The sequence below is a fragment of the Aythya marila genome, assembly GCF_965140915.1.
Source record: "Aythya marila genome assembly, chromosome: 4".
NCBI lineage: Eukaryota > Metazoa > Chordata > Aves > Anseriformes > Anatidae > Aythya > Aythya marila.
Genome location: NC_139045.1, coordinates 67,364,218 through 67,388,432, shown reverse-complemented (window position 1 = coordinate 67,388,432; position 24,215 = coordinate 67,364,218). Strand labels below are relative to the sequence as shown.

The 24,215-nt window shown below is 37.4% G+C and overlaps 1 protein-coding gene across 4 annotated transcripts in view; it reads left to right on the top strand.

The window, feature by feature from the left end:
• RGS12 (regulator of G protein signaling 12) overlaps positions 1 to 24,215 on the top strand; it is an 86,635-nt gene that overhangs the window by 17,519 nt on the left and 44,901 nt on the right. For all 4 annotated transcript variants that reach the window (XM_082759026.1, XM_082759027.1, XM_082759028.1 and 1 more), the window contains exon 3: positions 5,054 to 5,173. In XM_082759026.1, the coding sequence (XP_082615152.1) occupies positions 5,054 to 5,173 (120 nt within the window). The remainder of the gene's footprint in view (positions 1 to 5,053; positions 5,174 to 24,215) is intronic.

The following is a 24,215-nucleotide window of genomic DNA, read 5'->3' as shown; positions in this document are numbered from 1 at the left end:
TCATCAACTTGCTACTGTGCCCTCCTGCTCCAGGCTAGAGTATCACATTGAGGACCGCAGTTTCATGTTGCATTTCGTTGGTGCTACCAATTTAAAGAGGTCCTGTCATTCTCAATCCAGCAGTGGCAGTGTCCATCTTTGGTTGTATTGACATGGCTGTAGATCGATCTGAGTTACGAACAGGATAGCTTTAAGGTTCCAGTTTGTTGTTAGTGGAGATGAGGGGACAGCCTGCTGCAGCCTGGGAGCTGGCAGGAGTGGTCAGAGTCCTTAACCCAGCACAGCTGCCAAAAAAAAAAAAAAAAAAAAAAAAGAGTTATAGGGAACTAGTGCCTAACTTGTTTATGTTAAAATTCCTTCTAAGCACATCCATTTTCTTTCTTAGTCTTTAAAGAGCTAGATTTTTGCAAGTCACCTTGTAGTGGATCATTCTTGCTCTTTCTGGCCCTCTGTTTGCAGTCTGGCATGGCTCCTGTGCTTCTCAACTCCCTCTCTTTTGTTCATGCATCAGGTACAATGTTTTGCACTCTTGTATTTGTCTTTCTCCTGTACACATTTTTTGTTCTCAGAGAAATTGTTCTCACCTTGGACACATCCACAAGCTGCTGCTATATCAATTCTTTGCTGGTGAATTTTGTATTTAATACCTTGTTTGTAAAGTAGATTAAGACATAACTCACCCATGATGCCAAATAAGCGTGTTAAAATAATAATAATGTGTAAATATATATAATGTATTTGGAGAGAGAGAAAGTCTACAGTTTGGTCAGATGGATAGTTACCTCATGTGAATAAATTTGCACTTACTGATTCCTGTTAGCCTAAGGAAAAAAGGGAGATCTAGTTATATATTAAAATAAGATTATGCAAACCCATTCCTTGTCCTGTTTTTTTTTTTTTTTTTTTTTTCTCTTCTGATTATGCATTTGACTTGTATTTCTGTCTGTGCTAGATTGTGATTTGTATTTTGTTACAAGGATAGGAAAAGAGGAAAAGGAATGGTAAGTTTTTAGACTATCGCTGTGTCAATTCCTTTAATACATTTTTGGTTTTCCTCTTCATCTGTGGAATGGTAATAGGGTGAAGGCTTGTGGAGATACGGTCTTTTGTACTTTGACCATCATAGAGAGTAGCAGCAGGCATGTAAGTATCTGTATGGCGAAATGCAGAGGATGTATTGCTCTAGCACATGCTTTTCACTTATCAATTGGTTGTCACTAATCTCGGTGCTTTTCTGTTTGTTTCTGGATTCCTAAAATGAAGCCAACTGATAAATCATCAGATGGAGTAGAGTTTCTAATATTGTTCTGTAATAGGGTTTGTTTAGATTGACTTGAATATCTAGATTTTCTGAGAGCTCTGTTTTATAGATTCAGCAGCACTGCTTCTGGAAGAGAATCTTTAAGATACAGGAAATAGTTCTAGGGCAGGTGGGCAATCTGTATTTAAAACAAAACAAAACAAGCCAAAGCCACCGTTCATGAAGCAAATTTCAGTGTTTTAGTTGGGCAGCTAATGGTGAACGAGACAGTATTTTGTTGGTCATATAATGTACAGTTTTGAGTGTTTTAAGGTCCATTTAGTAACTTAAAAATATTTAATAGCGTAAGATTTTTAGAACTACGATAATTTCTTTATGGCTAATAGACTGCAAAATTGACATTAATATCAGTCATTGCACTAGCAATCTCTATTTGATTAAAAGCTGTGGATTTCTTTAGCCATGCTGGTTAGTATAATCTAGTTGCAATGTTTGTGTTCCCTTTTCAAGTCATGGATGTTTTTATTTCCAGCTCTTCAGAGTCCCATGAAACACACTTGCCAAAATGTTGCTGCTGTCTGCTTAAGTTACAGTGTTTTGTTTGCATGTGTATACGCAAGGCAATTTTAAAATATTGAATTGAATTGATCTGAAGAAAGCCATATACCTTCATAGTCTGAATATCTGGAAATGAGTCTAGAAAGGGTGAAAAGGAAGACTTCTGAGCACCATTGCCAGGAAATTAAATACTTTGTGAATTTTAGTTTATATATATTTTTTAGCAATGTTTTTCTTAATTTCCAGTATTACTAATTTGGATTTTTGAAAGAAAGAGAGAAAGAGATTTTTGTCAGCTGAAAACATTTGTCTAATTGCAGTTGTTACCCAAATGGATTGAGGAAATTGTTAGCTTCGTGAACTTTTATATGTCATAATTATTTCTTATACCCTGTGTTGTTATCAGTCTTTTTTTCCTGCTCCTTATCTTTACCATAACATCCAGCGCTCAGTAGTTTTGTGTAACAACGTCAAAAACCATAAAGAAAATGTTTGATTGGGTATTAATATTCTGTTGTCTCTTCTACTACTACACAATTTTCAAATGTTTTTATCCACTCTCCCTCTTTCTCTTTGTTATTTTTTCTGACCACAACTAGGTAAGCTGTATTTCCTTCTAAAATGGGGCATCTGGTGAGCATTAATGTTATCTAGAATCTGCTTCTCAGTGGAATATAATTAGCTTTGTCTTCAGGCGGTTTGTTCTTCTTCCTCCAATTTGTAATGTCACTGCTTTCTAATTTTTTTTCTTTCTGTGTTTGCTGGTTGACAGTCCCAGAATTGTACATGGCAATCTCTGCTTTTTTAAAGATATATTAGATAGTTAATGTACTTTTTGGGCTGAATTAAAAAGAAAAGTGAAATGTATTCATTATATTCATGATTCAAAATAGATATGACTGCTATTGATAGTCTTTTTTTTTTTCTTTGTTTCCTTTCACCGTTTTCTAATGTCCTTTGGGTGTTGCATCTTATCTTGGGAAAGACTTCAGAGACAATTAAGCTGAATCCATACTGGGTAGCTGTTTAATTAGTTTCAAAACACCAGTTGTACTCCCATTAATGATGGCATTCATTTCACTAGCCTTAGAATTTGCTGAGCTGTTTGTAGTCTGATCGCTAATTTACAGATTAAAAAATAAAGAATTCCAAAACAGGTCTGGTCATATGTGGCTAGTGATGAAGCCTGGAAGATGAATGGGTGTGTTTGTGCTGCTTTAACAGGAACATATGGACACAGGAGCTACCGTGTTAGTGCTCTGACATGCTGGGCAGTAATAGCAATGGATACTGCTGAATTTACTCAGGGGCTGATGTGGAACTCGCTGTTTGACACAGGTTAATGCATAATGTTACTTACATTTTGGACAGGAAGGACTGGGACTGACATGAGCCAAGTGCGAACCACTTCAGCAATACCTGCCTGGAGGAACAGATGATTTCAAAAGCTGCTCGGAAAGTTAGGAACTGTACTTGTTCTAGTGGGCGCTATCTGTGACAATTTACAGATAGCAACTTTCTTGTCTTCACATTTAGTTGACTGTGTTAGCAAAAGCCATCTTAGCTTTTTTATACTGCAATTCTAAATGTTCTTTTAAAAACCTCAGAAGCTAATCTCCAGTTGCCAGATTTCCAGTTTTCCTTGGCAGAAGCTGCCCCATTTTTTTTTCTCACCCAATAAAAAAAAATAAAAATCTTACTAAATTGAAAGATGGGAGGGAAAGAGATTTCCTATAAAAACGGATCACTTCTAATACCGAATGAAGAAGCTGGAGTCTCACCTTGTTGCAGTGATGAACCTTGCTACATACTTTGGATCCAGATTCCTGTATCCTGTGTTATATCTTGACATTTCCAGGGGCTTTTAAACAATCTATTGTGAATAGTGGTGGCTGTCAGAGCTCTGTTGCTAAAGAATTGTAATGACTCTGTAGGAACAAATAAACAGGTAGACATCTTCTCTTGGATGGCTCATCTCTTATTGCAGCAAGGTGGTGGTATAATGTTCTTGATGTTCTCTACTTCTTGCAAGTGGTTGTTAGTTTGAAGTTCTAAGTGTGAAATTTATGATTGTTCTCTCCAGTAATGTGACACACAGAGATATTCAAACAAAAGATTGAAGGGATACCCACATATTCCAGAACTGAGAGCATAAAAAGTAGCCCAAAGGAAGAAACAGATAGAAAAATGCATTTTAGTAAATATTACAAAGCTGCCAATAAGCAACTATAAAAGTTCTAATAAATACTTTTGAAGCTTATTGTGGTGAAGAAAGATGCTGAAATGACCTAGAAGAAATTTTACCCTGAATTAAACTCCATTATTTTCTCAAGTGAAAGAGAACATCAGAAGACAGGAAGGAATTTTCCCCACACTGAATGTTACAGTGAAAGGAATCCAAAATTTCAGGCATATCATCACAAGTTTTCATAATGTAGTGAGTTTATGTACATCTGCTTAGCACCAGTCACTGACTGTGCCTACTGGTAGGTTTAAGCTTAAATTTTCCATTTGGCATAAAGTAGATATATACATGCTGAGTTGTTGTAGCTTAACCAACCTTTGGTTATTTTTTAAGGAGAAAGAGTACGATTATGGGGAAAACATAAAACCATTGCAGTACCAATTCTAGTCATGAAATATCAGAGTGAGGTAGTTTCTTTCTTCAGAATAAAAGAATAATGCATTTTGTTCTTTTGTTTTGTTCTGTATGATTTAACAAGTTGGATTTTACAGTAGCAAAACTCCAGAAAAAATGCATAGTGAAAACAAGATTTTTAAGAGAGGAAAAAGATTCCAACAGAAGCTGTGTGAGATGACTTCTAGGATGGCAATTTCCTATAGAAAGGACAAATATTTTCTCATTTTCTCATTTCATTAAACTCTATCTTTTAATGCTTACATGTAGCATGTGTGCACTTTAGCAACCTAAACGATGACTTGTGTTGATAAAGTAACTTAATGCTAAATAATTGTTTGACTTGAGTCTGGAAAAGTACTTTCATATCTTTAATGATTTTAATACATGACTTTACAGGGTACGTGATGAGCTTGTGTTGAACCTGGTGTCCTGTCAGAGGTTTGCAAATCTATCTCCTTGGAATTCTGTCCCTATCAGTGCAGTCAAGCTCGACAAAAGTAGAATTGTTTAAAATACAGATGCTGTCAGTATGATCAGTAATGTACTAAAATTAAAGAAGTAAAATAATGATATATATTTTCTTTCTTGTTTAGGGTTCAAAATTTGGACATTCAGTGGGATTAAATCAGGCTCCTCCCCAGCGTTCTTCTGCTCGAAGATCATTTGGAAGATCTAAGAGATTTAGTATTACTCGTTCACTGGATGACCTTGAGGTAATTAACTTTCACTTAAAACTTAGAAATGAGTCCAGGTGAGGAATATACATGTATCACCTATAATGGTGGTGATAAATGAAGGAGAGTAAGCAATGTCTGTAGTGTAATAAAAGTTATTATGGCATTTGTTTGAGGGAAACAGAGATTTCAGGTGTCACCTGACTTTCTCAGTGTTTCTTTAATAGTTTACATTGATGCTAGCAGTGGCCATTCTTTCTGTGGGGAATTTTAACTTTATTTTACCCATCACAGCTGGTCATATAGAACAAAACAATAGTTAGAATTTAATTATCCTGACCAATGAGAAAAAAACAAACAACTAATGTTCATCACATTCTTTTTATCATTCAGCTGGTATTCCTTGCAATAAGAAGGTTTTGGGGGGTTACATATGTTTCTGGTGTTGAATACGAAGACCAAGCTCTTTACATAGTTCCCTAAGGAATTTAGTTTTCAGAGTATGGAAAAAGATCCTGTTTAAACAGATTAAATACGTTTTTCCTCCCTATATGCCAGCAGCTGGAAAAGGGAATGCCTAATCAACGTGGTGCTGGTGATTGGTATGGTGATTTTGGGATTTTCTGAATGTAATGTAATAACACTATTTCACATCTGGTATAACGTCAGCTGATGTCTGGGCCTCAGTGGCCAAAGCTTAGTAATTGTGGTAGAAGTAGAGAATGAAAAGTCACCTGAATTTGAAAAGCTGTTCCTTCTGCTCTGCTGAGAGCATCTCTCAAGCTGAAGGAATACGGCTTCATTATATCTTCTCTTCTAGTGTGCTTCCTCCTGAAAACCTGACCCATAGTGATGTGAAGGCAAATGGAGAGATTTTTCCCTTACCCCTTTATCATGCTTCTCTGGAAGAAGGTTTGTGGTTGGGCAGAAACAAAACTATGTGCAGAGCTCTTGGCACAGGAGCCATGTAACACATATTACACTGTTCTTTGGCATGGGAGGGAATGTGGCACACTGATTCCTCTAAATGGGAAGGAGGTGTATAAAAAGTGTTTGAGAGGGGAGGAGGAAAGAAAGACATATTCTGAGTTTCCTGTTGTGGCAAGATGTAGGAAGAAAGGCATTTCACTAACTCTGAACTAAAGGAGGGGAGACCTCGGTGCACTGGATTTTTAGGGAACGGAGTATATGGAAGGAGCTTCTGGTGTGCTTAGGGAATGCAGGTAGGATTTGTCGCTACTTATTTCTCAGATGTTTTAAAGGAAAAAAAACTACCTTTTTTTTCACTGTGGTCTATTTCTTCCTGTCTGAAGCTTTCAAGTGTCTTGCTTTTCTTTACTAGTCACTGAAAATAGTTTTCATTTCTTTGCACTTCTGACTTTAATATAGTAAGTGCACAACTTCAACAAACAGAGCAAGATCTTCTAGATAAAGCTGTTTGGTAACTGTCTAGGAACATATTTCTTCATTAGAAAATTTTTCTAAATTAAAAAACCTTGCTGCTATTTATTGCTAGTCTTGACAGAATTTCTGGTCGCAGCAAGAGACGACCTTAGAATATCTAAGAGCCAAGTGCTAGTGATTCATGTGTGATAGAAAAAAAGTGGGTTCACACCACATTCTTCTAGATTTAGATTTCATAGAGATTTATGTGAATATCTCATATTCTGAGGGAGCTGTAAACACCAAGGATATCATTTAATTTCTGTTGTAGGAGCTGTTTTGCATTGCAAAAATAATCACCAAGATAGGGACATGGTGCTTACCCTCTGTTAATTTCAGAAAGATATCATAGTCACTGGGCTATGAAATCCATTTTTCTCTCTTTGCGTCCCAGTCGGTATATATAATATATATAAGTTGTCCCACCAACAGGAGGAACTGGGAGTCTCTGTGTTACACAATGTCCTAATAGTCAAAGCTGTTACTTTAGATGGGGAAACTGAAAATTCTAGGCCATGGGAAGAATTGGACAAAGCAGAAACAATCTGTACTAAAAACTGTATCTGGATTAATTATTAAATGTAGCCACGTGGGTGTGGACTGCTCTCTGTCAGCTGCTGCTTTTCACTTGAAAATCTCTTTTTTTTTCTCTGAATGCTACAAGAGAATGACACTTAGCCTTCATATATCCCAGCCACCTGGTGAAATACCAACCCTGAGAATAATTTACAAAACTTGACAAGTCAAAGTAAAATAGCATGAGATGTTTTGGTTTTGGTTCTAACTTTAATGTTGCTACTGCAGCGTTATTCCCAACGACTGTTATGCGAAGTGTAGTAGAACACAATGTTGTCAGTGCATGTTTAGATTATTTCAGGCCATCTATTTAGAGTTGCTGGAAGAGGAAATAACAATAGCAGGAAATTCTTAGAGACTCCACCTCTGGAATAATGATTATGAACATATTATATAGGTTACTCAGTTGTTGTATTGTTTCCAGCTATCTTAGCAGAACAGATAAGGTACTGACCCAAACACTAAGTCTGAAACTGAATATGCCTCTCCAAGCTTGTGGGTTTCATTCCTGCTAAGATCATCGTAGTCTTCTAAATTGAGCAGTGAACTTCCACGCAGTTCCTTTTATGGGCATATGGTGAACACTGCTCATTTCTCATGGGTCTGAAGAAGGTTGCATTTGCACTTGTTATGACATTATGAACTTGCTCCTCTTGCCTTTGGAGCTGTGGTGTCTGAAATACCAGTTGTCAGTTTTGCTGTCTTCTGCCATAAGGTGGCGTGGTTTCTTTGCAGTTGTTTTTTTTAATTTATTTTCAAAACCATTCAAGCATAAAACATATATTCATGTTTTATATTATATATATATATATATATATAAATTTTAATAAATAAAACCAATGATTGCAAGAGAATAAATATTTCACCTCTTCTTTCAAATAGGAATATAATGGCTGACAATACCCACACAGTTAATATTCACATAAGGTTAGAATTAGCTGTTATGATACAGTGCCCACCTCAAGCATTTCCTCTTACCTGCAGAAGCTCTGCTGTACATTAAAAATAAATAAATACAAGTTTGTGTGCTTACCCTCTAAATGCTGTTTTTACTATTAGAACCTGTATATGAATTTGTTTTAAATCTGGAGAGATCAAAATAGGATAAGAGTGCAAAATTATAGGATGTTGTTGTGCTAAGATGTAACAGATAAGGAAAATGTCTCACAAAGCACAAAATGTACAATTTTATTTCTGAACTGTGAAAATTTGCTTGTTTACACCAGGGCTGAATATGATTAACTTGTAAGTTAGAACTCAATTTGGAAAATCAGTGTGCCCAGTATATGCCTTAATTATATGGTTTTCACAAGAAATGTTTTTAGAGATTTTTCTTTACTAAATTACAAGAAATATGTTTTTACTATGAACAAATTCCTACTTTGTATATAGTAATAAATTTTTCTATGTTAATCATTTTTTAAGTAATAGTACCAATAAACAGCAACAACAACAATATCTGTGATTTCCACCAATCCTATTTCAGAGAATACCTGCTGGTTCATATTTACAAGGTATAGCTTAAGCTAAATGGAACTTGTCATGATTTAGAATTATTTAATATTTAGACTAATGAGAGGACACGATCCTATTTTTCTTCTTACTTCCCTGTAGGTAAGTGCCACCACTCACATCTTCTGCTTTGTAGGATTCTGTGATGGCAAAAACATTGTTTATTGATTTATAAACACATTGAAGGTGACTCTGTAAGACTGCAGAAACTAGAATCCCACCTTTTTTTTAAAAAACAAAACAAAACAAAACAAACCTACATTAAACAGAATAATCTTTTTTTCTCAGCATCAATTTTGGAACCAGATCCAATACCACTTCCAACTGTAGCTCTTTGCATTCATATCTTACCTTTCTTGAAATATGTAAAAATGGGGGACCCTTGTAAGTGTTCCCTCAAATTCAACAGATTTGGTTGTCACCTAGCCAGGGAGAATATCTCAAAGCTGTTGAGTTTCCTGAAAATCATTTTGATGTACCTTTGGTATTTCTCTGTGGTTAAAATTAGGGCAGAACAGTATAATGGGATACATAATGTCTTACACTAATGAGTAAGAGTATTGCTACTCTCTGAGTATTGTTAAATAACCTTTTGATTTAGAGATCTTCGGAACAAAAATATATCTTTTATAGACTTTATTTTTTATAAGACTTTTTTATTTTTCTTTTGTCTCCATCCCATTTTGTAAACCTTAAAGCTACATCCCGTATGAAAAAACATTAATTGTATCAAATTTCTAGATTTGAGTAATGTTTTCAAAATTGGAATGTACTGAAGTCCTTTTATTAGTCAGTGTTAAGAATTTTGTTAGAATGTTCTATCTTAATTATAACCATTAATAATCCAGTATTATTAGCTGTTATTATAGATAATAACGCTCGATTTTTTTCTGTTTTGTTAATTCTACTGAAGCAACTTTTTTGCATTTCATCTGCTAATTGAAAGCGTACAACACATCTCCTCGGTATGAGGTTTTTATACTAATGAATGACATGTCTCTGCTGGATATTAGCTTTGGCATCTGTGGGTGGCAAAAAACCCTAAATGCTCATTTGACTTAATAATGAGTTTTTAAGTGGGTACCTGTCTTTGTTTGGCTGATTTAAATAATCAGACAAAGCTTACACAGGGAGATAATAGCTTATATTAGGCTAGCTAGTGTAGTAGGAAAATCAGACAAGAAGAGTTAAACATGCCCCAAACTTTTCCCACCCTGTAAGCTGATCTAATAAAAAGTATTAACACTCTCCACAAAGATTGCTTCACCGACAGTCTTAGATCATCACCATGGCCTCAACAGCACCACTATGGCTACTATAATTACGTGATTTAAATCAAGGAGCCTCTTCATTGTGAATCTAGATTTGTGAATTTAACATTTGAAAAGAATGCATGTTTTTGTCTTAGGTTTTACTGATTATGTTAAGCTGTGATAATTTACTATGGCCTGCTGGCATACACAATTTCCACCACGTATTAATTACCTTTAAGCATTGCATCTTTTGCATGTATTTTGTCCTAATTCTTAACTAAGATATAACTGACTGATTGACAGTTTTGTCCTCAGTTTGTTTTCATGAAGGTGGAAAAAAGGCCATGTGGGAAACAAAATAGCATGCAAGAATAAAATCTAAATTTTTGTATGTGAAAAGTAGTTCTGTATATTTAGCATTTTTTTATAATAGGATTCTTAAAGAGCTGCTCCTTTCTCATGCACTGTCAATATCCTGCTATTCTGAAATCTGAATGCTAGTACAATCCTGCCCCTAACATTGCTGTTTCAGAAGTCTCATGGATCTGTGACCAAATCCTAAATTCTTTGTTTCTTTTTTCCCTCTGTTAGAAACTGCCTGGTGCTGCTCGTTGGAGTAGCAGTGTGTGGCAGAGCCCCTTTCTTGGAACCTGCCACTAGGTGTCAGCTTTTCAAACAGCGCAAAGTGGAAGATACCAGCTCGGTGATTTTGGTCGCTTCCTATAAAATCCAAACCCTCTTGCTGATCTAGAATCTATGCACCTTTTAATAGTTGATCATGAAATTAAACATGGATTTATTTACCTTGAATTACTGTAACATGTGGTCATGGAGATGCTCATTAAGGCTTTTAAAAACCACCAGTGGTTTCTTTCCAGGTATTCCAGTTTTCTGCTCTGTTCAGACTTCTGACTGTTACATTGCTGGCTGAAGTTGCCTACTGATGGGGCTGTGTAATGGCTGCACACGTGAGCTGTCAAATGAAACAGGGCCAGGATGGATAGCCACTGGAGTGCAATGTTTGTCCTCTTGCGTTGCTGGAGCTGTCATTTATGTGATTTGTCCTGGGCCAAAGAGTCTATTTTCACAAATGACTTCTGGACGTGGTTTAGAATTTAGCCCCCATCACTATTCCCAACGGGAAGTTTGGATGCAACCAACCTGATTGACAGGAGGCTTGGTGGTATGGCAGCGGCCAGACACTTCCAGCTGTCTTTGGAACTACACAATGGCTTATGGCACTATTTATTTGGCTACTAAGACACAGCCAGTATGTCTCTAGGTTACCATCATCCCCTTCTGAATGATGCCTGTACTGTTCCTTAGAGTTTGCTTTGCTGACATCATTCTTAGTGTGTCTTAAAGAATGTGATTTTTTTCATGGTTGGTTCTCCAGACTGCTCTGTTAAGAGTTTCAAACTCTTTTCAGCGTACTCTGGAGGATCTTCCTCAGATTATTTCTTACATGCGATCATTTGAGGTTTGTTAGTTACATCCATTTTTACTCCTTTAAGGAGGACAACATAATGCTAGCAGTATACATTTATTTATTTTTCACAGACTGGGCACTGGTATTAATATTAAGCGTGTGCTGGTATTTTATACTGTAACATAATTTTGAAAATATTATGATTTTTTGTTATATTTTTTCCTACATTTATAAAATTATGGATTTATTAAAATGTATTAAAATTTATTATGGAAAATTCTTATGCTCTTCACACTTCACATATTTTTGTAAAGTATCTGCCCAAGGTGCCTTGGTCAACAGCTGAGTGAGTACAGTTGTGAGTAACCTCTTGTTTGTTGTGAAATGGAGGCACTTATTTCTGGATATATTCAGGAATGTTAAACTGTGTGATCTTTAAGACACTGAGAGTAAGCGGATTTGTCTCTTGTCACTGTGACCAGACTTCGTTAATTTTACTGTTTACTCTTTTCTACTGCTTTTGGGTTATTTATTTTAGATTCTGCAGATATTTCTCCTGAATTGCCTGTAAGAAAATGAGTAGTCAGAGAGTATGCTGGGAGCTGGATTTCATCTCTCATTGCTCTGTGAGGTGCGTACAGCAGCGCTCCTTTTGTACTTGGGTGCCTGAGAAGAAATCAAGTGCTGCCTAGGATGGATTCTGTCGGGAATTCATTCCCCATATGTGCCAAGACAATTGGCACCGTATGCAGAATCTTCTCCCTCAGGAAGCAATTGCCTGACCCTGCCACTCAAGTACTGTCCAAACCTTATTGCCTCTGGGCTTGGCTCTCTAACACAAGCCAGTTTCTGTCACAGTACCAGAGGTACAGTCTATGCTTTCAGGGACTAGATGAGAACTTTTATTCTGCTTAAATCTGCAGACAGCAGGCCTTACTTCTTGTCAGTAGGCAGCACTGCCGTTCTTGAGCTATTTGATTAAATGGAAACTGGTGAATTTGTAAGCTGTCAACATCTCTGGTCCAGCCACATTTGTGATACTACAAGGATCAGCCTGGGTGAAAGAGTTAAGGCAACTGTCTGAAGCTACAAAGGGCTCGTATCCATTAGTAGGTGGGCAACCTCTCAGGGGTATCTTTCTCCATAGCCTTTGGTACCTAGCCTTCTTTTAAAGTTGGGCTGACTGTCTTTGAGCTGAGTGTTTACTGTCCTGAGTCTAATTCCCGAGGCACGTTAACCCCCTGACATTGTGGCAGAATAATAGCTTTTGGTACTGCTGTCTGAAATCCCTAGAATTATTTGCTGCTTAACTTTTGCTTCAGTTCCTTTTGTTGTTGATTCAAGAGCATCTTTGAAGGCTCCTCCCAAGAAGGTGAGCAGTGAGGTAAAGTTAGTCAAGTTAATAAGGGCAAGAGCAGTCTCTGAAGATGAGAGCAGTCTGCTTTTATAAGACAGGATGACTGGACAGCAAAATGGCAGATGGAAATGTATGTAGATAGATGTAAAACAATGCAAATGAGGCAAAATCATCCTAGCTTCATATATCAAATGGTAGCTATGTCTCTGAGCTGACTGTTTCCTCTCAGAATTGAGGTCTTTGCATTATAAAGGGCAGTGGCATGAAAACATCAGCTCGGTACAGGAGCAGCAAAAGAGAAAATCCTGTTATGAATTATTAGGGAAGGAATATGGGAAAATAAACCACATAATAATTCTACTGTATAAATCTGCTATGTGCCCACACTGTGATTTTGCCAGCTTAAATATGGTGTTCTAACCTCTTTATTTCAAAAATGTTATGATGCATATTAGAAATGGAGAAGGTTCAGAAAGGCATGACAAGAGCACAGAATCATGGCTAGCATACGAAAAGTAGTTGGGTTTGAGTAGTTGCTCGCTGTCTCCTTTGGGACAAGAAGGAGGCACCATTAATGGAAGGTGGCTGGAGCCAGGAGCAAAACAAACAAAGGAACATGATTGTTCATGCAGCAGGTAAGTAGATCTGGGGAACGTCTTACCACAGAGTGCTGTGGCTGCAAGAAATTTGCATGTCCTTAGGGGAGAATGGACAAATGTTTGGAAAAGAAAGCCATCGGGGATTATTAAGGAGACAAGCCACACCACGTTCAGGAAATGTGAACTAAAAATACCTGAAGTCTGGGACAGGGTAATTAGGGAATACGTTGCCCTGTGCTACCGTGGCCACCACTGGAAATTGAATAGGGGGTTTGATAAATGTGTGTTCTGAACTGATGGGGCCATTCTTATATTCCTAGGCTCAAGGATGGATGTTGCTTCTCTTTGTCTGTGGGTTCATGTTCTCTAGGCACAGGAAGCTGCGTTACCTTTCACGGTGTTACCGTTTCTTGAAGGGCTCTCCAGTACAGCATCTTCCAGTGCAGCATCTTACACTTAACAGGAGCGGGTGCTGGGAACACGCAAGGTTGTGTTCCAGCTGCCTGCCGCCTCTGCTTTCTGGCCAAGAGCACCAGCCCCTTCCCTGCTGCAGAGTTGGTTGCCCCTGCAATTCCCAGGCAGGAATGAGGAACCGGGTGACTGGTTTGTTTCGTGTCCCTGCCCTTCCTCGGCTGCGGTTTCCGTCACCTGATACATCTTTTTTGTCACGTCACATGCTGATGGGTGAGGAAGGATTTTTGCTCCGTGAGACCTAGTCAGTGGTATGGAATGAATTAAGGCCTTATTGAATGAGCTGAATCGGCATTGATAGAATATAGTCACAGAGTAGATATGAGAGCACTGTAGCCTGCTGTGAATTGATTCTGACTCTGCACTCCTTGTTTAAAGTGATGAGATTTTTTACCAAGGCTGGGACTTGGTACCATTTAATTTCCACTGTCCTCATGGACTTTTTTAGTCCAGTGAAGCTTTAAGAGTCACCTGCGGAGCTTCTTCTAGATGAGCTGGCACTCTTTATTTAGTATTAAATGGTCAAAATGTTTCATCTGTTCCTCTGATGCTTAAAAAAAAAAAACAAAACCCATCTTCTACTTCCCTCTAGATCAAAGAACTCCAAAAGGCTAGTATTTAAGCATTATTTGTTGGGCAGAAAATATGTGCATTTCCTCTTGAAAACACCCTGATATTGCTGGTCTGTCTGGAGTGTAGGTGTGGTATCGAAAATGACGAGAATCATGTTTCACTTGGAACAAGATCCTTGTAAATGCCAGTGCCCTGCTTACTCAAAAGAACATGGAGCATTTTGGTAGGATGAGATAGGTTGCATAATACGCGTACATGTGATTGTAATCACCCTGAGACATGCACCTACATGCCAGGAACTGGAGGAAAATTGCTGCGAGTCTTACAAGTTTAACTGTTCTTCTTCATCTTTTTTTTTTTTTTTTTTTTAAGTAATTTTAGATTATATTTCAAGTATTTTTAATGGGAATTGATTCACTCGGTTCATTTGGATAATATTCAAGGGGAATGTAGTAAAACTGAAGATACTTTGGAAGAGAAAATGATGTTGACTCAATGCTTAAACAAGTTTGGACAAAAGTTGAAGTCAGAGTCCTGTAGGCCTTTAACGAATGCATTTTACATTAGCAGACTTCTCAGATGCACGTTGTTGTCTTTCGAGAAGCCTTTTTTTGTTACGTGGGACCTGCCTAAACAACATTTTACGAGCTGCCTGCTCCTTTTGATGGGAAGATACTGAGCCACTGAGGGCGGAGAATGTGCTGGGGAGGGAGGAGAATGGGAGAGGTGTTGATAGGGCAACACACAGAGAGGCTTCATTTTTTTACTGGACTCTGGAAGAAGTAAATATGTGTTCAGAAAGAGCTTAATAATAAAGTTGAAGGGACTGTTTCTTAACAATGAGCTATTAAACTATTTATACATGGAGAAAACTTTTACTGATAGTCAAGTGTCTGTAAGTATAAAGTTTTGTTTGTCTAAAGCGAACAGAAATCAGGAGTATGGTTTAATGAGTAGTCTTCCAAGCTAAGAAATCTTGCAGTGAAATGTGATAAATAATGCTTCTAAGGATTCAATGAGTTTTTAAAGAGACAAAGTTCGTAAGTATAAGAATTTAAGTTAACTTTCTATATAAGCTCTGTTATGAAATTAAGAATATACCATTTTAATAGACATGTTTTAAATGACATTGCTTTTACAATTTAGAGTGGGTATAGTATACATACTGATGTTTCTCTAATTATTATTTTTTAAAAATTAGTCACTTAATTTTCACTGTACTTTTAGATGTGTTTCCATAAAGCAAGAATGTTGTAAAAGTTGTAAGTTACCTTCGAATTGTTACACTTCTTTTTAAGGTGTACAGCTAAACTGATTTCTCTTCCAGCTGGACTTTTCTCCAATAAAACAGAATCCAGATAGGATGAGTTACTAGCATAAATGAGGAGTATTAGTAGAATATAGAATTTTGAGGTGTAAAGACTTCAGACAGCTTTTAGCTTTTTGCTGCTCAGAAAACACACAGTTTGTAAGTGAAGGACCTAAATGCGTTATCAAATTTTGACATTTTAGCCTTATTATTTATATTTAGTCTTATATATGTCAACGTATAATTTCTTTTAATGCTGAAAGTGTATCAGCAAAACTCTTAGCTTTTAAAATGAAAAGGGAAAGAGAAAGATACATCTCTGTATCTGCTCTAAGATACAGCTTAGAAAGATACATCTGCACTGTTTTGTTAAAAATGAGTAGTTTTCATGTTTGCTTTACATTGATTTCCTCAAAGTTTATTGATTCTTAGAGGCTTCATCTATAGTAGTAGGAAATTCAGAAGTGACTTTATGCATCTATTTGTCACTTAATCATATCCTCCTTAATATGTAATTTAATTTTAATTCACTATTAAGCTGCAATTCATCTTCCATCTGGATGTACAAGTTATGCACGCTGTTACTGCATGATTTTATTAGTGGAGGGAATTCAGCTGTCACACGATGTTGATCAACAGAAGAGAAACAGTGATGTTTGTCTCAAAAAGATTACCGAGTGTATTTTTTATTACCTATTTGTGGTCAGACTCCTCAGAAGCATATTTCAAAATTCAAAATATGACTTTCAAAGCCAACTACTTGTTTTTAGTGGTGATTTCTGGATGGCAAATCTTTCCGAATTTATCATTTTGAAGTGTGTACATCAGTCTTGGAAAGGCAGGCAGACAGCAGGGGGCACTCGGGACAGCCGTTTGCAGCCAGCCTCTTCATTGAATTTCCTGTATTAGTGAAAGTCTTGGTATTTAAAGGTAGCTTTTTTCTCAGTTATTTATAAACGAACACATTCCAAATAGTTTGACTTGAAAATATTTTTCCTTAGTATAACCCTGCAGTATGAAGGACTTATATCTTTAAAATTGGTAGAGGGAAACCACAACCTTGTAAACAAGAGAAACTTCCCTCTTTTAATCAGTAGCCCACATGCGGTGTGTTTACTGCTGCGTAGCTGACAAATCCTCCACCAAAATACATCTGGATAGATTCTAGAAATTTTGGGGAATCAGAAAAGAGATTTCTTTTTCATCGAATAGTTGTCTCTGTTTGTTTATAGGTTGTGATTCTCCTGCTTTACAGAAACTCGGGGTCAGTGAGCTAAATGAAATCCTAAACTTTACTTGGGCTTTCGTGCAAGTAGCTGTTATTATCTTGACCATGGGATGCAGCAAGGAATACTTGATGAGAGTTAAGTTTTTGGAGGAGTGTTCTGTTGATGCCAAATTTACTTTAGGAATTTGTGTTCAAGAGTTCATCCAGAGGGTTGCCTCTTTCGAGTTGCCTCATATTTTTTGTGTGTGTGTTCTTCTTTTAGGAGTCAAGGATACATTAAATCCTATTCATCCTTTGACAAGTTCAAACTTATCCAGGCTTCCTGTCATTCTATCTTTTTCTTGAGCTTTTTCTTCTCTGAAAACAAGCTTACAAACGAAAATAAGAGCAGGAAGTGGAGGGAGGGTGGAAGAGAAAAACAGATCGACCATATCTGGGGTCTTTACCCCTTCCCACAGTTTAGCTTGTAAGCAGATGGATGTGGGTTTAGAAATGTCGTCTTTGGTGTATCTGAATAAGTTTTTTAAAGCTGTTGTGCCATATTTTAACACTTTCCATTAATAGCTTTGTAAATTAACATTCCTTTTGCTTTCAACCTTTGAACCTGCCTGGTTTACAGATATGATACACAAAATCATAAGATTTTGAAGCTGGCAGCTGCTAAAATAATCTATGGAGTATAGAGGTAAATGATTTTTTTCAAGGGTTTTCAGAATCTCATGACATTTCATAGTCATTATCATTAACTGATATTGTCTAATTGGTAGAGTTTCTTGTCAGTAGTGTCACTGTATGGAAAAAATGTGGACATACGATGCTCAGTTCTTCAGTGAAATAAAATCAACAGCTATAGAGGTCTGTTTAAACTAAGGGATCATTAGGTTTATAATGCCGACCAGGAGTGCCTAGGATGTACAAAACGTTGCCCACACACGGTTGTTCCCAACCGTGCTCCACCACAGGGGCTCTGCTGCAGTGCTAGTCTTGCTGTTACATCCAATTACATGTAGGTATTCTTATTTTTTCCCCTTAATCACTCTGATGTACTTGTGGGTCGAAAACACACCTGTTAAAACCGTGCTGGCACATTTGGGCATTGCAGGTGATTCCTGCAGGACTTAGGTTTATCGTTAGCTGAACACTATGGATAAAAGGCTTTTCTGTGTTACCCCAAAGGGGAGTTCCCAGCACAGCTCTCCACTTGTGCTTTTCACTGATCCGATGTGAGGATTACTATGCATGCTATCACCTGTATATTTGTAATGTTGCTCTCTGGTTGTTTAAGGTATTGACTGACAGTGAAAAGACATTCTGCAGCCCACTTGGTTTCATGTCAAGAAGTATGCGATATTTAAACAGACCTAAGTGGCCTTTTTTCATTTAAAAATATATAGTTTTAATACTCATACACACAGAAATGGCTCTTCTCTGCAAGTATCATGGGATATTTCCTACATCTTTATTTTAGGATTTTATAGAACGTATTCCTTCCTATCAACCTCCCTATTTGTTTCCATTGCTTTTCTTCATGGCATCAAACACTAGGGGAAGGCAGCACTGTGAAATGCAATGGGGTGCCTATTCAGATAACTAATCAGTTAATAAATGAGCATTGGCCATGGCAGCAGATTGCTTGTGTCTCTGGAATGCTTGTTAAAGCATGGTTCCTCCCTTTGCATCTGTAATTACCTTGAAATTTCTTCTCTGCTCACTCTAAATTAAATCTGGGAGATTGAGTTGCTCAGTTTACTGAGACTTTTCATCCTAAATTTGGAAGCAGGACGATGTGCGGACTTGGACTGCCTTTGGCAAGCCAGTCTTTCTGTGAGGTTCTGAGTAAAAGCTCTTCACTTCTTTTTGCCTCAGTTTCTCTCCGTGACAGTTCAGAGCAATATTCACCTTCTTCCTGGTGGTTTTGTAGCAGGGCTGATCCTCGGAACCAGATGGGTGGATGTGGGGGATTCCATGTGCTGCCCTGAAAGAGGGAGATCCCCCTTACTAAGCTACTGCTCGTAAGTCCGCCTTGGCTGCAAGGACATCCCACTAGCATAAAAATAATAAAAAAAATGTTTACTAATCATTCTCAATTTGTAATTCTGGCAATTATTTTTAGCAAAACTGGCATTCAGGTCACTTCAAAAGTACCAGAAAGGGATGTGTCGGGTACTATCACCATTTACTTGAGCACGGCAGCAAACTTCAGGATATCCTATACTTTCCATACCCGGTCTCCTGAAGACACTATTACCGCAGCAAATGAGGAGCACTTCCCTCTTGCATTACAAGTAGCTGCTTTTGCTCTCTCTCCTTAAGGCGCTGTGCACAGAGCTGCCTTGACATCAGTGAAGCATAGGCTGGGGTAGCGAAGAAGGAAGGGCAGAATATCCCTTGATTTCTGCAAGGAGGATTTTGTCTTTAGTGACAGCAGGCTGCACCTAGCTCTGGCAAAGATGCCAACTTTCCTTGTACTGTGGATTTTTACCTGCAATTGGCAGTGTGAACCACTGGAAAGTTAAGCAGAATTGACCGTCCGAGGTCTTATTTTATCCTGGCTTGCATTATGTAAACCTCTGAAAATAATGATTTACAACGTAAATGTTTCTATAAGTAACGTTAGGGTGATTAACTAATGTTTGGCTGAAAACTATTTTGGAAATCTGCTTTCTCAAGCTCAGGACTGCTGCACGATTCAACTTCATTTTATTTTCCTGATTTTCGTATAGGAAACGCTTTAAAATACAATCAGCTCGATTTATATAAAACGATCTAGCTTTTCTGGTGAGAGATAATTGAGATCTAATCTGAATCCCTGACGAACCACAGCTTCCTGCATTGGCCTGTTGCTATGGGTAACATAAAGGGAGTAAAATAGAACTTCATACGAAATGCCTTTAAACTTTACTGGCATGTACAGGCATGGAATAGGGCTGAATTTTTTAGTTTAATCTTTGAGAAGCTGATGTGCTAAGGAAATGCTTTTTCCATATTAAGTGAAGATGAATTTAGGAAGAGTACTGTTAGGAAAAATAACTGCTGTTTCTTATGAAGAGCGGGTAAGTGATATGAATTATATTTAGCTAAAGCAAGGCATCGTTGCAGTGAGAAATTAGAAGGGGCTATTGTTATTGGCAAGAAAACAGAGAAGAATGTTATCAGCTTCAGAATGCTTTTTATTTAGCCTTTCAGCTTTTTTGCTTTAAAGTATTTGAGTTAAAATTCCTTTCTAAATGCAAACATTTGGCTATATTATCATAGAAGAGTGAAGGGAACCTTACTGTACCAGCTAACCTTCAGATTTTGAGATGTATTTATGAACTGTGCCCAGTATGTATAAAGCTAAAAGATCAGAGAGTTTATAATCTGTGTCTGTTTTCTTAATTCTGTGCAGTGTATGTTGTGCATGCTTTCTGTACCATTATATCAATATTATTTCTGTAGGTAAACTGCATATATTTTTGTATATATCTTTATTAACATAATTTAAGAGATGGATTTGATATTTAAGCCACTGTGTTCATACATGATAAGATTGGTTTTGACTGGGGTAAAAATGTTGAACATTTATTTCTTAAAGGATTTCACATCATTACTGTTCATGTGTTGTTTTTATAGACTCAAATGTACAGTAGTTGTGTTTTTTTTTCTTTCTTTGTGAATTCGTACCTCTCTAATACTTTTGTATTAGCTATTGTAAAAGCACTTACTGGGTGGCAGAGAATTGAAAAGCTAAATTATGTAAGACTTCTCCTTTAAGAGGCATTGCAAAGGGACATCCTTTTCATAGATTTCTATATCACTAAGTTAATTGCAATCATATTTTAAACTGAGGATAAAAATAATATTACATTAATGTTTAGATGAGATATATATGTGAGGTTACTTATTAGCAGGAAAATCTAGAATTAATATGTAAGTAATATGGATTTGGTTTTGATTTCAAATGTTAGGGCAATGTTAACTGTATTTTGAGGCATTATCCCCCTCCCAGAGATCATCAGAGTTCCTGGCATTTGTACAATGTTAATACTGTACTGCATTTAAAGGATAACAATGCATGTAGGCAAAGACAGTCCCAGAGTAGCGTGTCTTAAGATCTGAGGACCTGCTTGCAAAAGCAGGGGACCCTTGGCAAAACGAGAAGTTGCTCCAGGTGTTGTGAGGAGGACTTGGAACAAAGCTGGCTGCAGGAGGCAGCTGGCTGGGTGCTGGGCTTTCCCTGAGCTCAGGGACAGGATGTTTGAAAGTTGGCTTTCATATCGAGTCTGTAGGTATTCAGTGCTTTGTCTCCTGAAGAACGTGACAAGTGTCCCAAAGTTATTTTGTATATTGAAATTATATGAGCTAATCAGTTTAGAAGGTCAGTGGAGCTAGGGAAGCTATTCTATGCTGAAATGCCTAATTAGAGGGGCTTTTGGAAAGGAGAGGGCAGTGTAAAACTGTAATCAGTAAGTCTAACAGCCTCCACAGGCAGCAGTCAGAGAGCTCTGGGTGCTGCAAAAAGTCAATGCCTATGTTGGAAGAAAGAGTGCTTTAGAAAGGACACACAGAGGTCACTTATAAATCAAATCCCCTTTCCCCCGAATCTTTCTGGATGCCCATAAAAGAGATAGATATTTGTTTAGTCTGTGATTTTGTCACGGGTAGGGTAGCAGAGAACAGTATTTTTTCACTCTGTTTAAAGCTTTTTATCCCTGTGTGTCTCAGAAATAGTTCAAAATATATATGGCTTTTTTTTTTTTTCCCCTCAGGAAGGCACTCACCCACATTCTATTAACAGAGATGATTTCATGTTGCTCCGTTTTATTGTTAAGGCCTGGCATTTCCTAGCGTGTGTCACCCCTCCCAGTCCCCTCATCTTTCCCTTTGTTTTCCTTGAGCACTTGAGCATGACTATTGACTTGGATGACAAATCCTGAGGAGGTGAAAAAGGACATTTTGTGTTGAGTTATCTGGGTAGTCTGTACACATGGCTTTAGTTCTTCAAAATAGAGTCTGGGATATGGCCAGAGAATTTTTTTTGTTGTTGTTTTTCAGCATCATGGTTTTGTGGCAGAGCTTGTTGGTACTTAGTTAATTACCTGGGACCTGATCCATGTAAAGGTGGACTCTCTCTGGATCTAAGCGGATTTCCTGGATGAGAGTTTTTGTCAGCTGAAAGATGTCATCAAAGTAGTGTCATGCAGTGGTGCACGCATCTCACATGTTAGAGACCATGGGAGCTAACAGGTACAGGCTGCTTCAACCTTTTGAACTGCATTCTCCTTTATGCCCTCTCTCCATCTCCCCCCTGTTGTTGGGGCTATGTTGTCTGGATCTATTCTGGAATAAGAAGTTTATATCCTCATAAAGTAGTCTTCTCCCTGTTAATTACTGTAAGCTAATCCTCTTTTAGCTGTATTGCAAGCAGATCCTGAACATGACATCAAAAACCTCATGGGCCCTTCTGGTTTTTCCACCTAGCAAAGAGAGGTGATCCAAAGAGAAATTTTACATGTTTTCCCTTAACCAGAACCTTATGCTATCTAATATATGCTGAAGCATTTGCCGTTTTACAGAGACCTAAAACGTCTGGTATGGTGTGTGCTAACTGAGTGGGAAGCCGTTGCTCAGCTTGCTCGCCCTGGCGCTAAGCTCCTCGCTTGGATCCCAGGGATCAAGATCTTGCCCCGAAGTCTAGGGAAGAGACTTGCATCCACCACCGCTGGCGTGTGTGTGTCTGCACAGCTCAGCTGCTAATCCAGCCGGAGGAGCAAGCAGAGTTCCGGTGAAGAGACACCCTGGAAGACATTTTTGTGCTCCTAAATTTGACTTCTTTTTAACATTTTGGTACTTGTTGCCATCAGGCTCCTGGCACACACCACGGGCTTTTCCCTAAACCAGTTTGGAAGTCAGAGTAATTTGAAGAACTAATTTAAGTTCTTATCTGGTTGCGAAAGACTTGAGGGTTGAATACAATTCAGATTTTATCTCGGAGTGATAGTTCATATAGTCCACAAAAAGAAAGAATACATATATCCTGTCATTTGTCCAGCCTTTTTTTTTTTTGACCTTCACCTTGACCCTACCTGGCACAGGCTCATATGGTATCTTTCCTCATCTTTCAGAAATGGCTACATAAAAGAACCATTCCATTTTATTGCTTTGCAATAGTTATGTTTTCTAATAGGTACTTCCTAGTAGGTATATGGTAAGTGTTAGATTTCATCAAAAAATCAATTTTTATATATATAGGAGATCAAATTTTGTCCTGAAGAGACTCCAGTGGTGGTGAGCATGAACAGTGAAGAATGAAAACCAGCCCCCACCATATACCGAATTTTTAAAATGAGATCATCATAGTATTTAAAAAAATCTGGTCTTGCAACTTACACCTGTGGACAAATCTAGACAAGTTTCAGCTGAACAGTTTAGAAGAAAAACTGCTTTGTCTAAATGTGGACTGTATGCAGTTTCTGACAGGTTTATATTAAGATTTCTAAGTATTCACAAACATGTTTTGAACACATTACTGTACATTCTTGCACAATAATTACAAGCTTTAGTTTCCAGCTGGCTTTGTTGAATTAAGTGGATTGAGTTCAGATACGTAGCTGAATTTAAAGAAACGTTCTTATAATAAATGTAGGTCTGTGATCTAAAAAAATAAAGTGATATTCTTGGAAAGTGCTGGGTAATTTTAGAGGAAGCCAAAGGGAATTTGGAATATCTTAGAACAAAAAAAGATGGCTGGTATTTAGATGAGAAATTCTGTTCTTCCTATGGGTTCAATTTTTTTTTTTTGGTATGTTTAAACATAACAATTACTAAGGCGGCCTTGCTTAGAGAAATTTTGAGATATTGATATATGCAATTAGCATGCATTAGCCAAAGCATTCAAAATAAACAAACAGGCAAAGCCAGCTCATGGTGTGTAGGAGGCCCACTGCCTTAACAAGCTAAATGGCTTTAAGTAAAACTCCATCTCACTGTCCACAAAATGTAATTAAGTGGTCCTATCACTGCAATTTTTCACTGTAATAATCTTTTCTGCAAAATCACACCATTTTTCCAAAACTAGTGGAAATATTCTTTTTCTATCATGAGAACCCTGCTAATTTATCTTCTTACCTTTCACAAACATGAAGGAGAATCATACTTGGTGTTTTCATCTAGATTCATGGAATTTGCCAAAATAAATGACTGTTTCTAAAACGTATACATTTTGAAAGTAGATTTTTTTAATTTTTATTTTCTGTCTTCTATGTAAAGTGATGCTACTACTTTATTTTCTTAATTCTTTGAGAAAAAAAGATTTTTATTTATCAGCTCTTCAAGAAGCTGTTCAAGAAGCC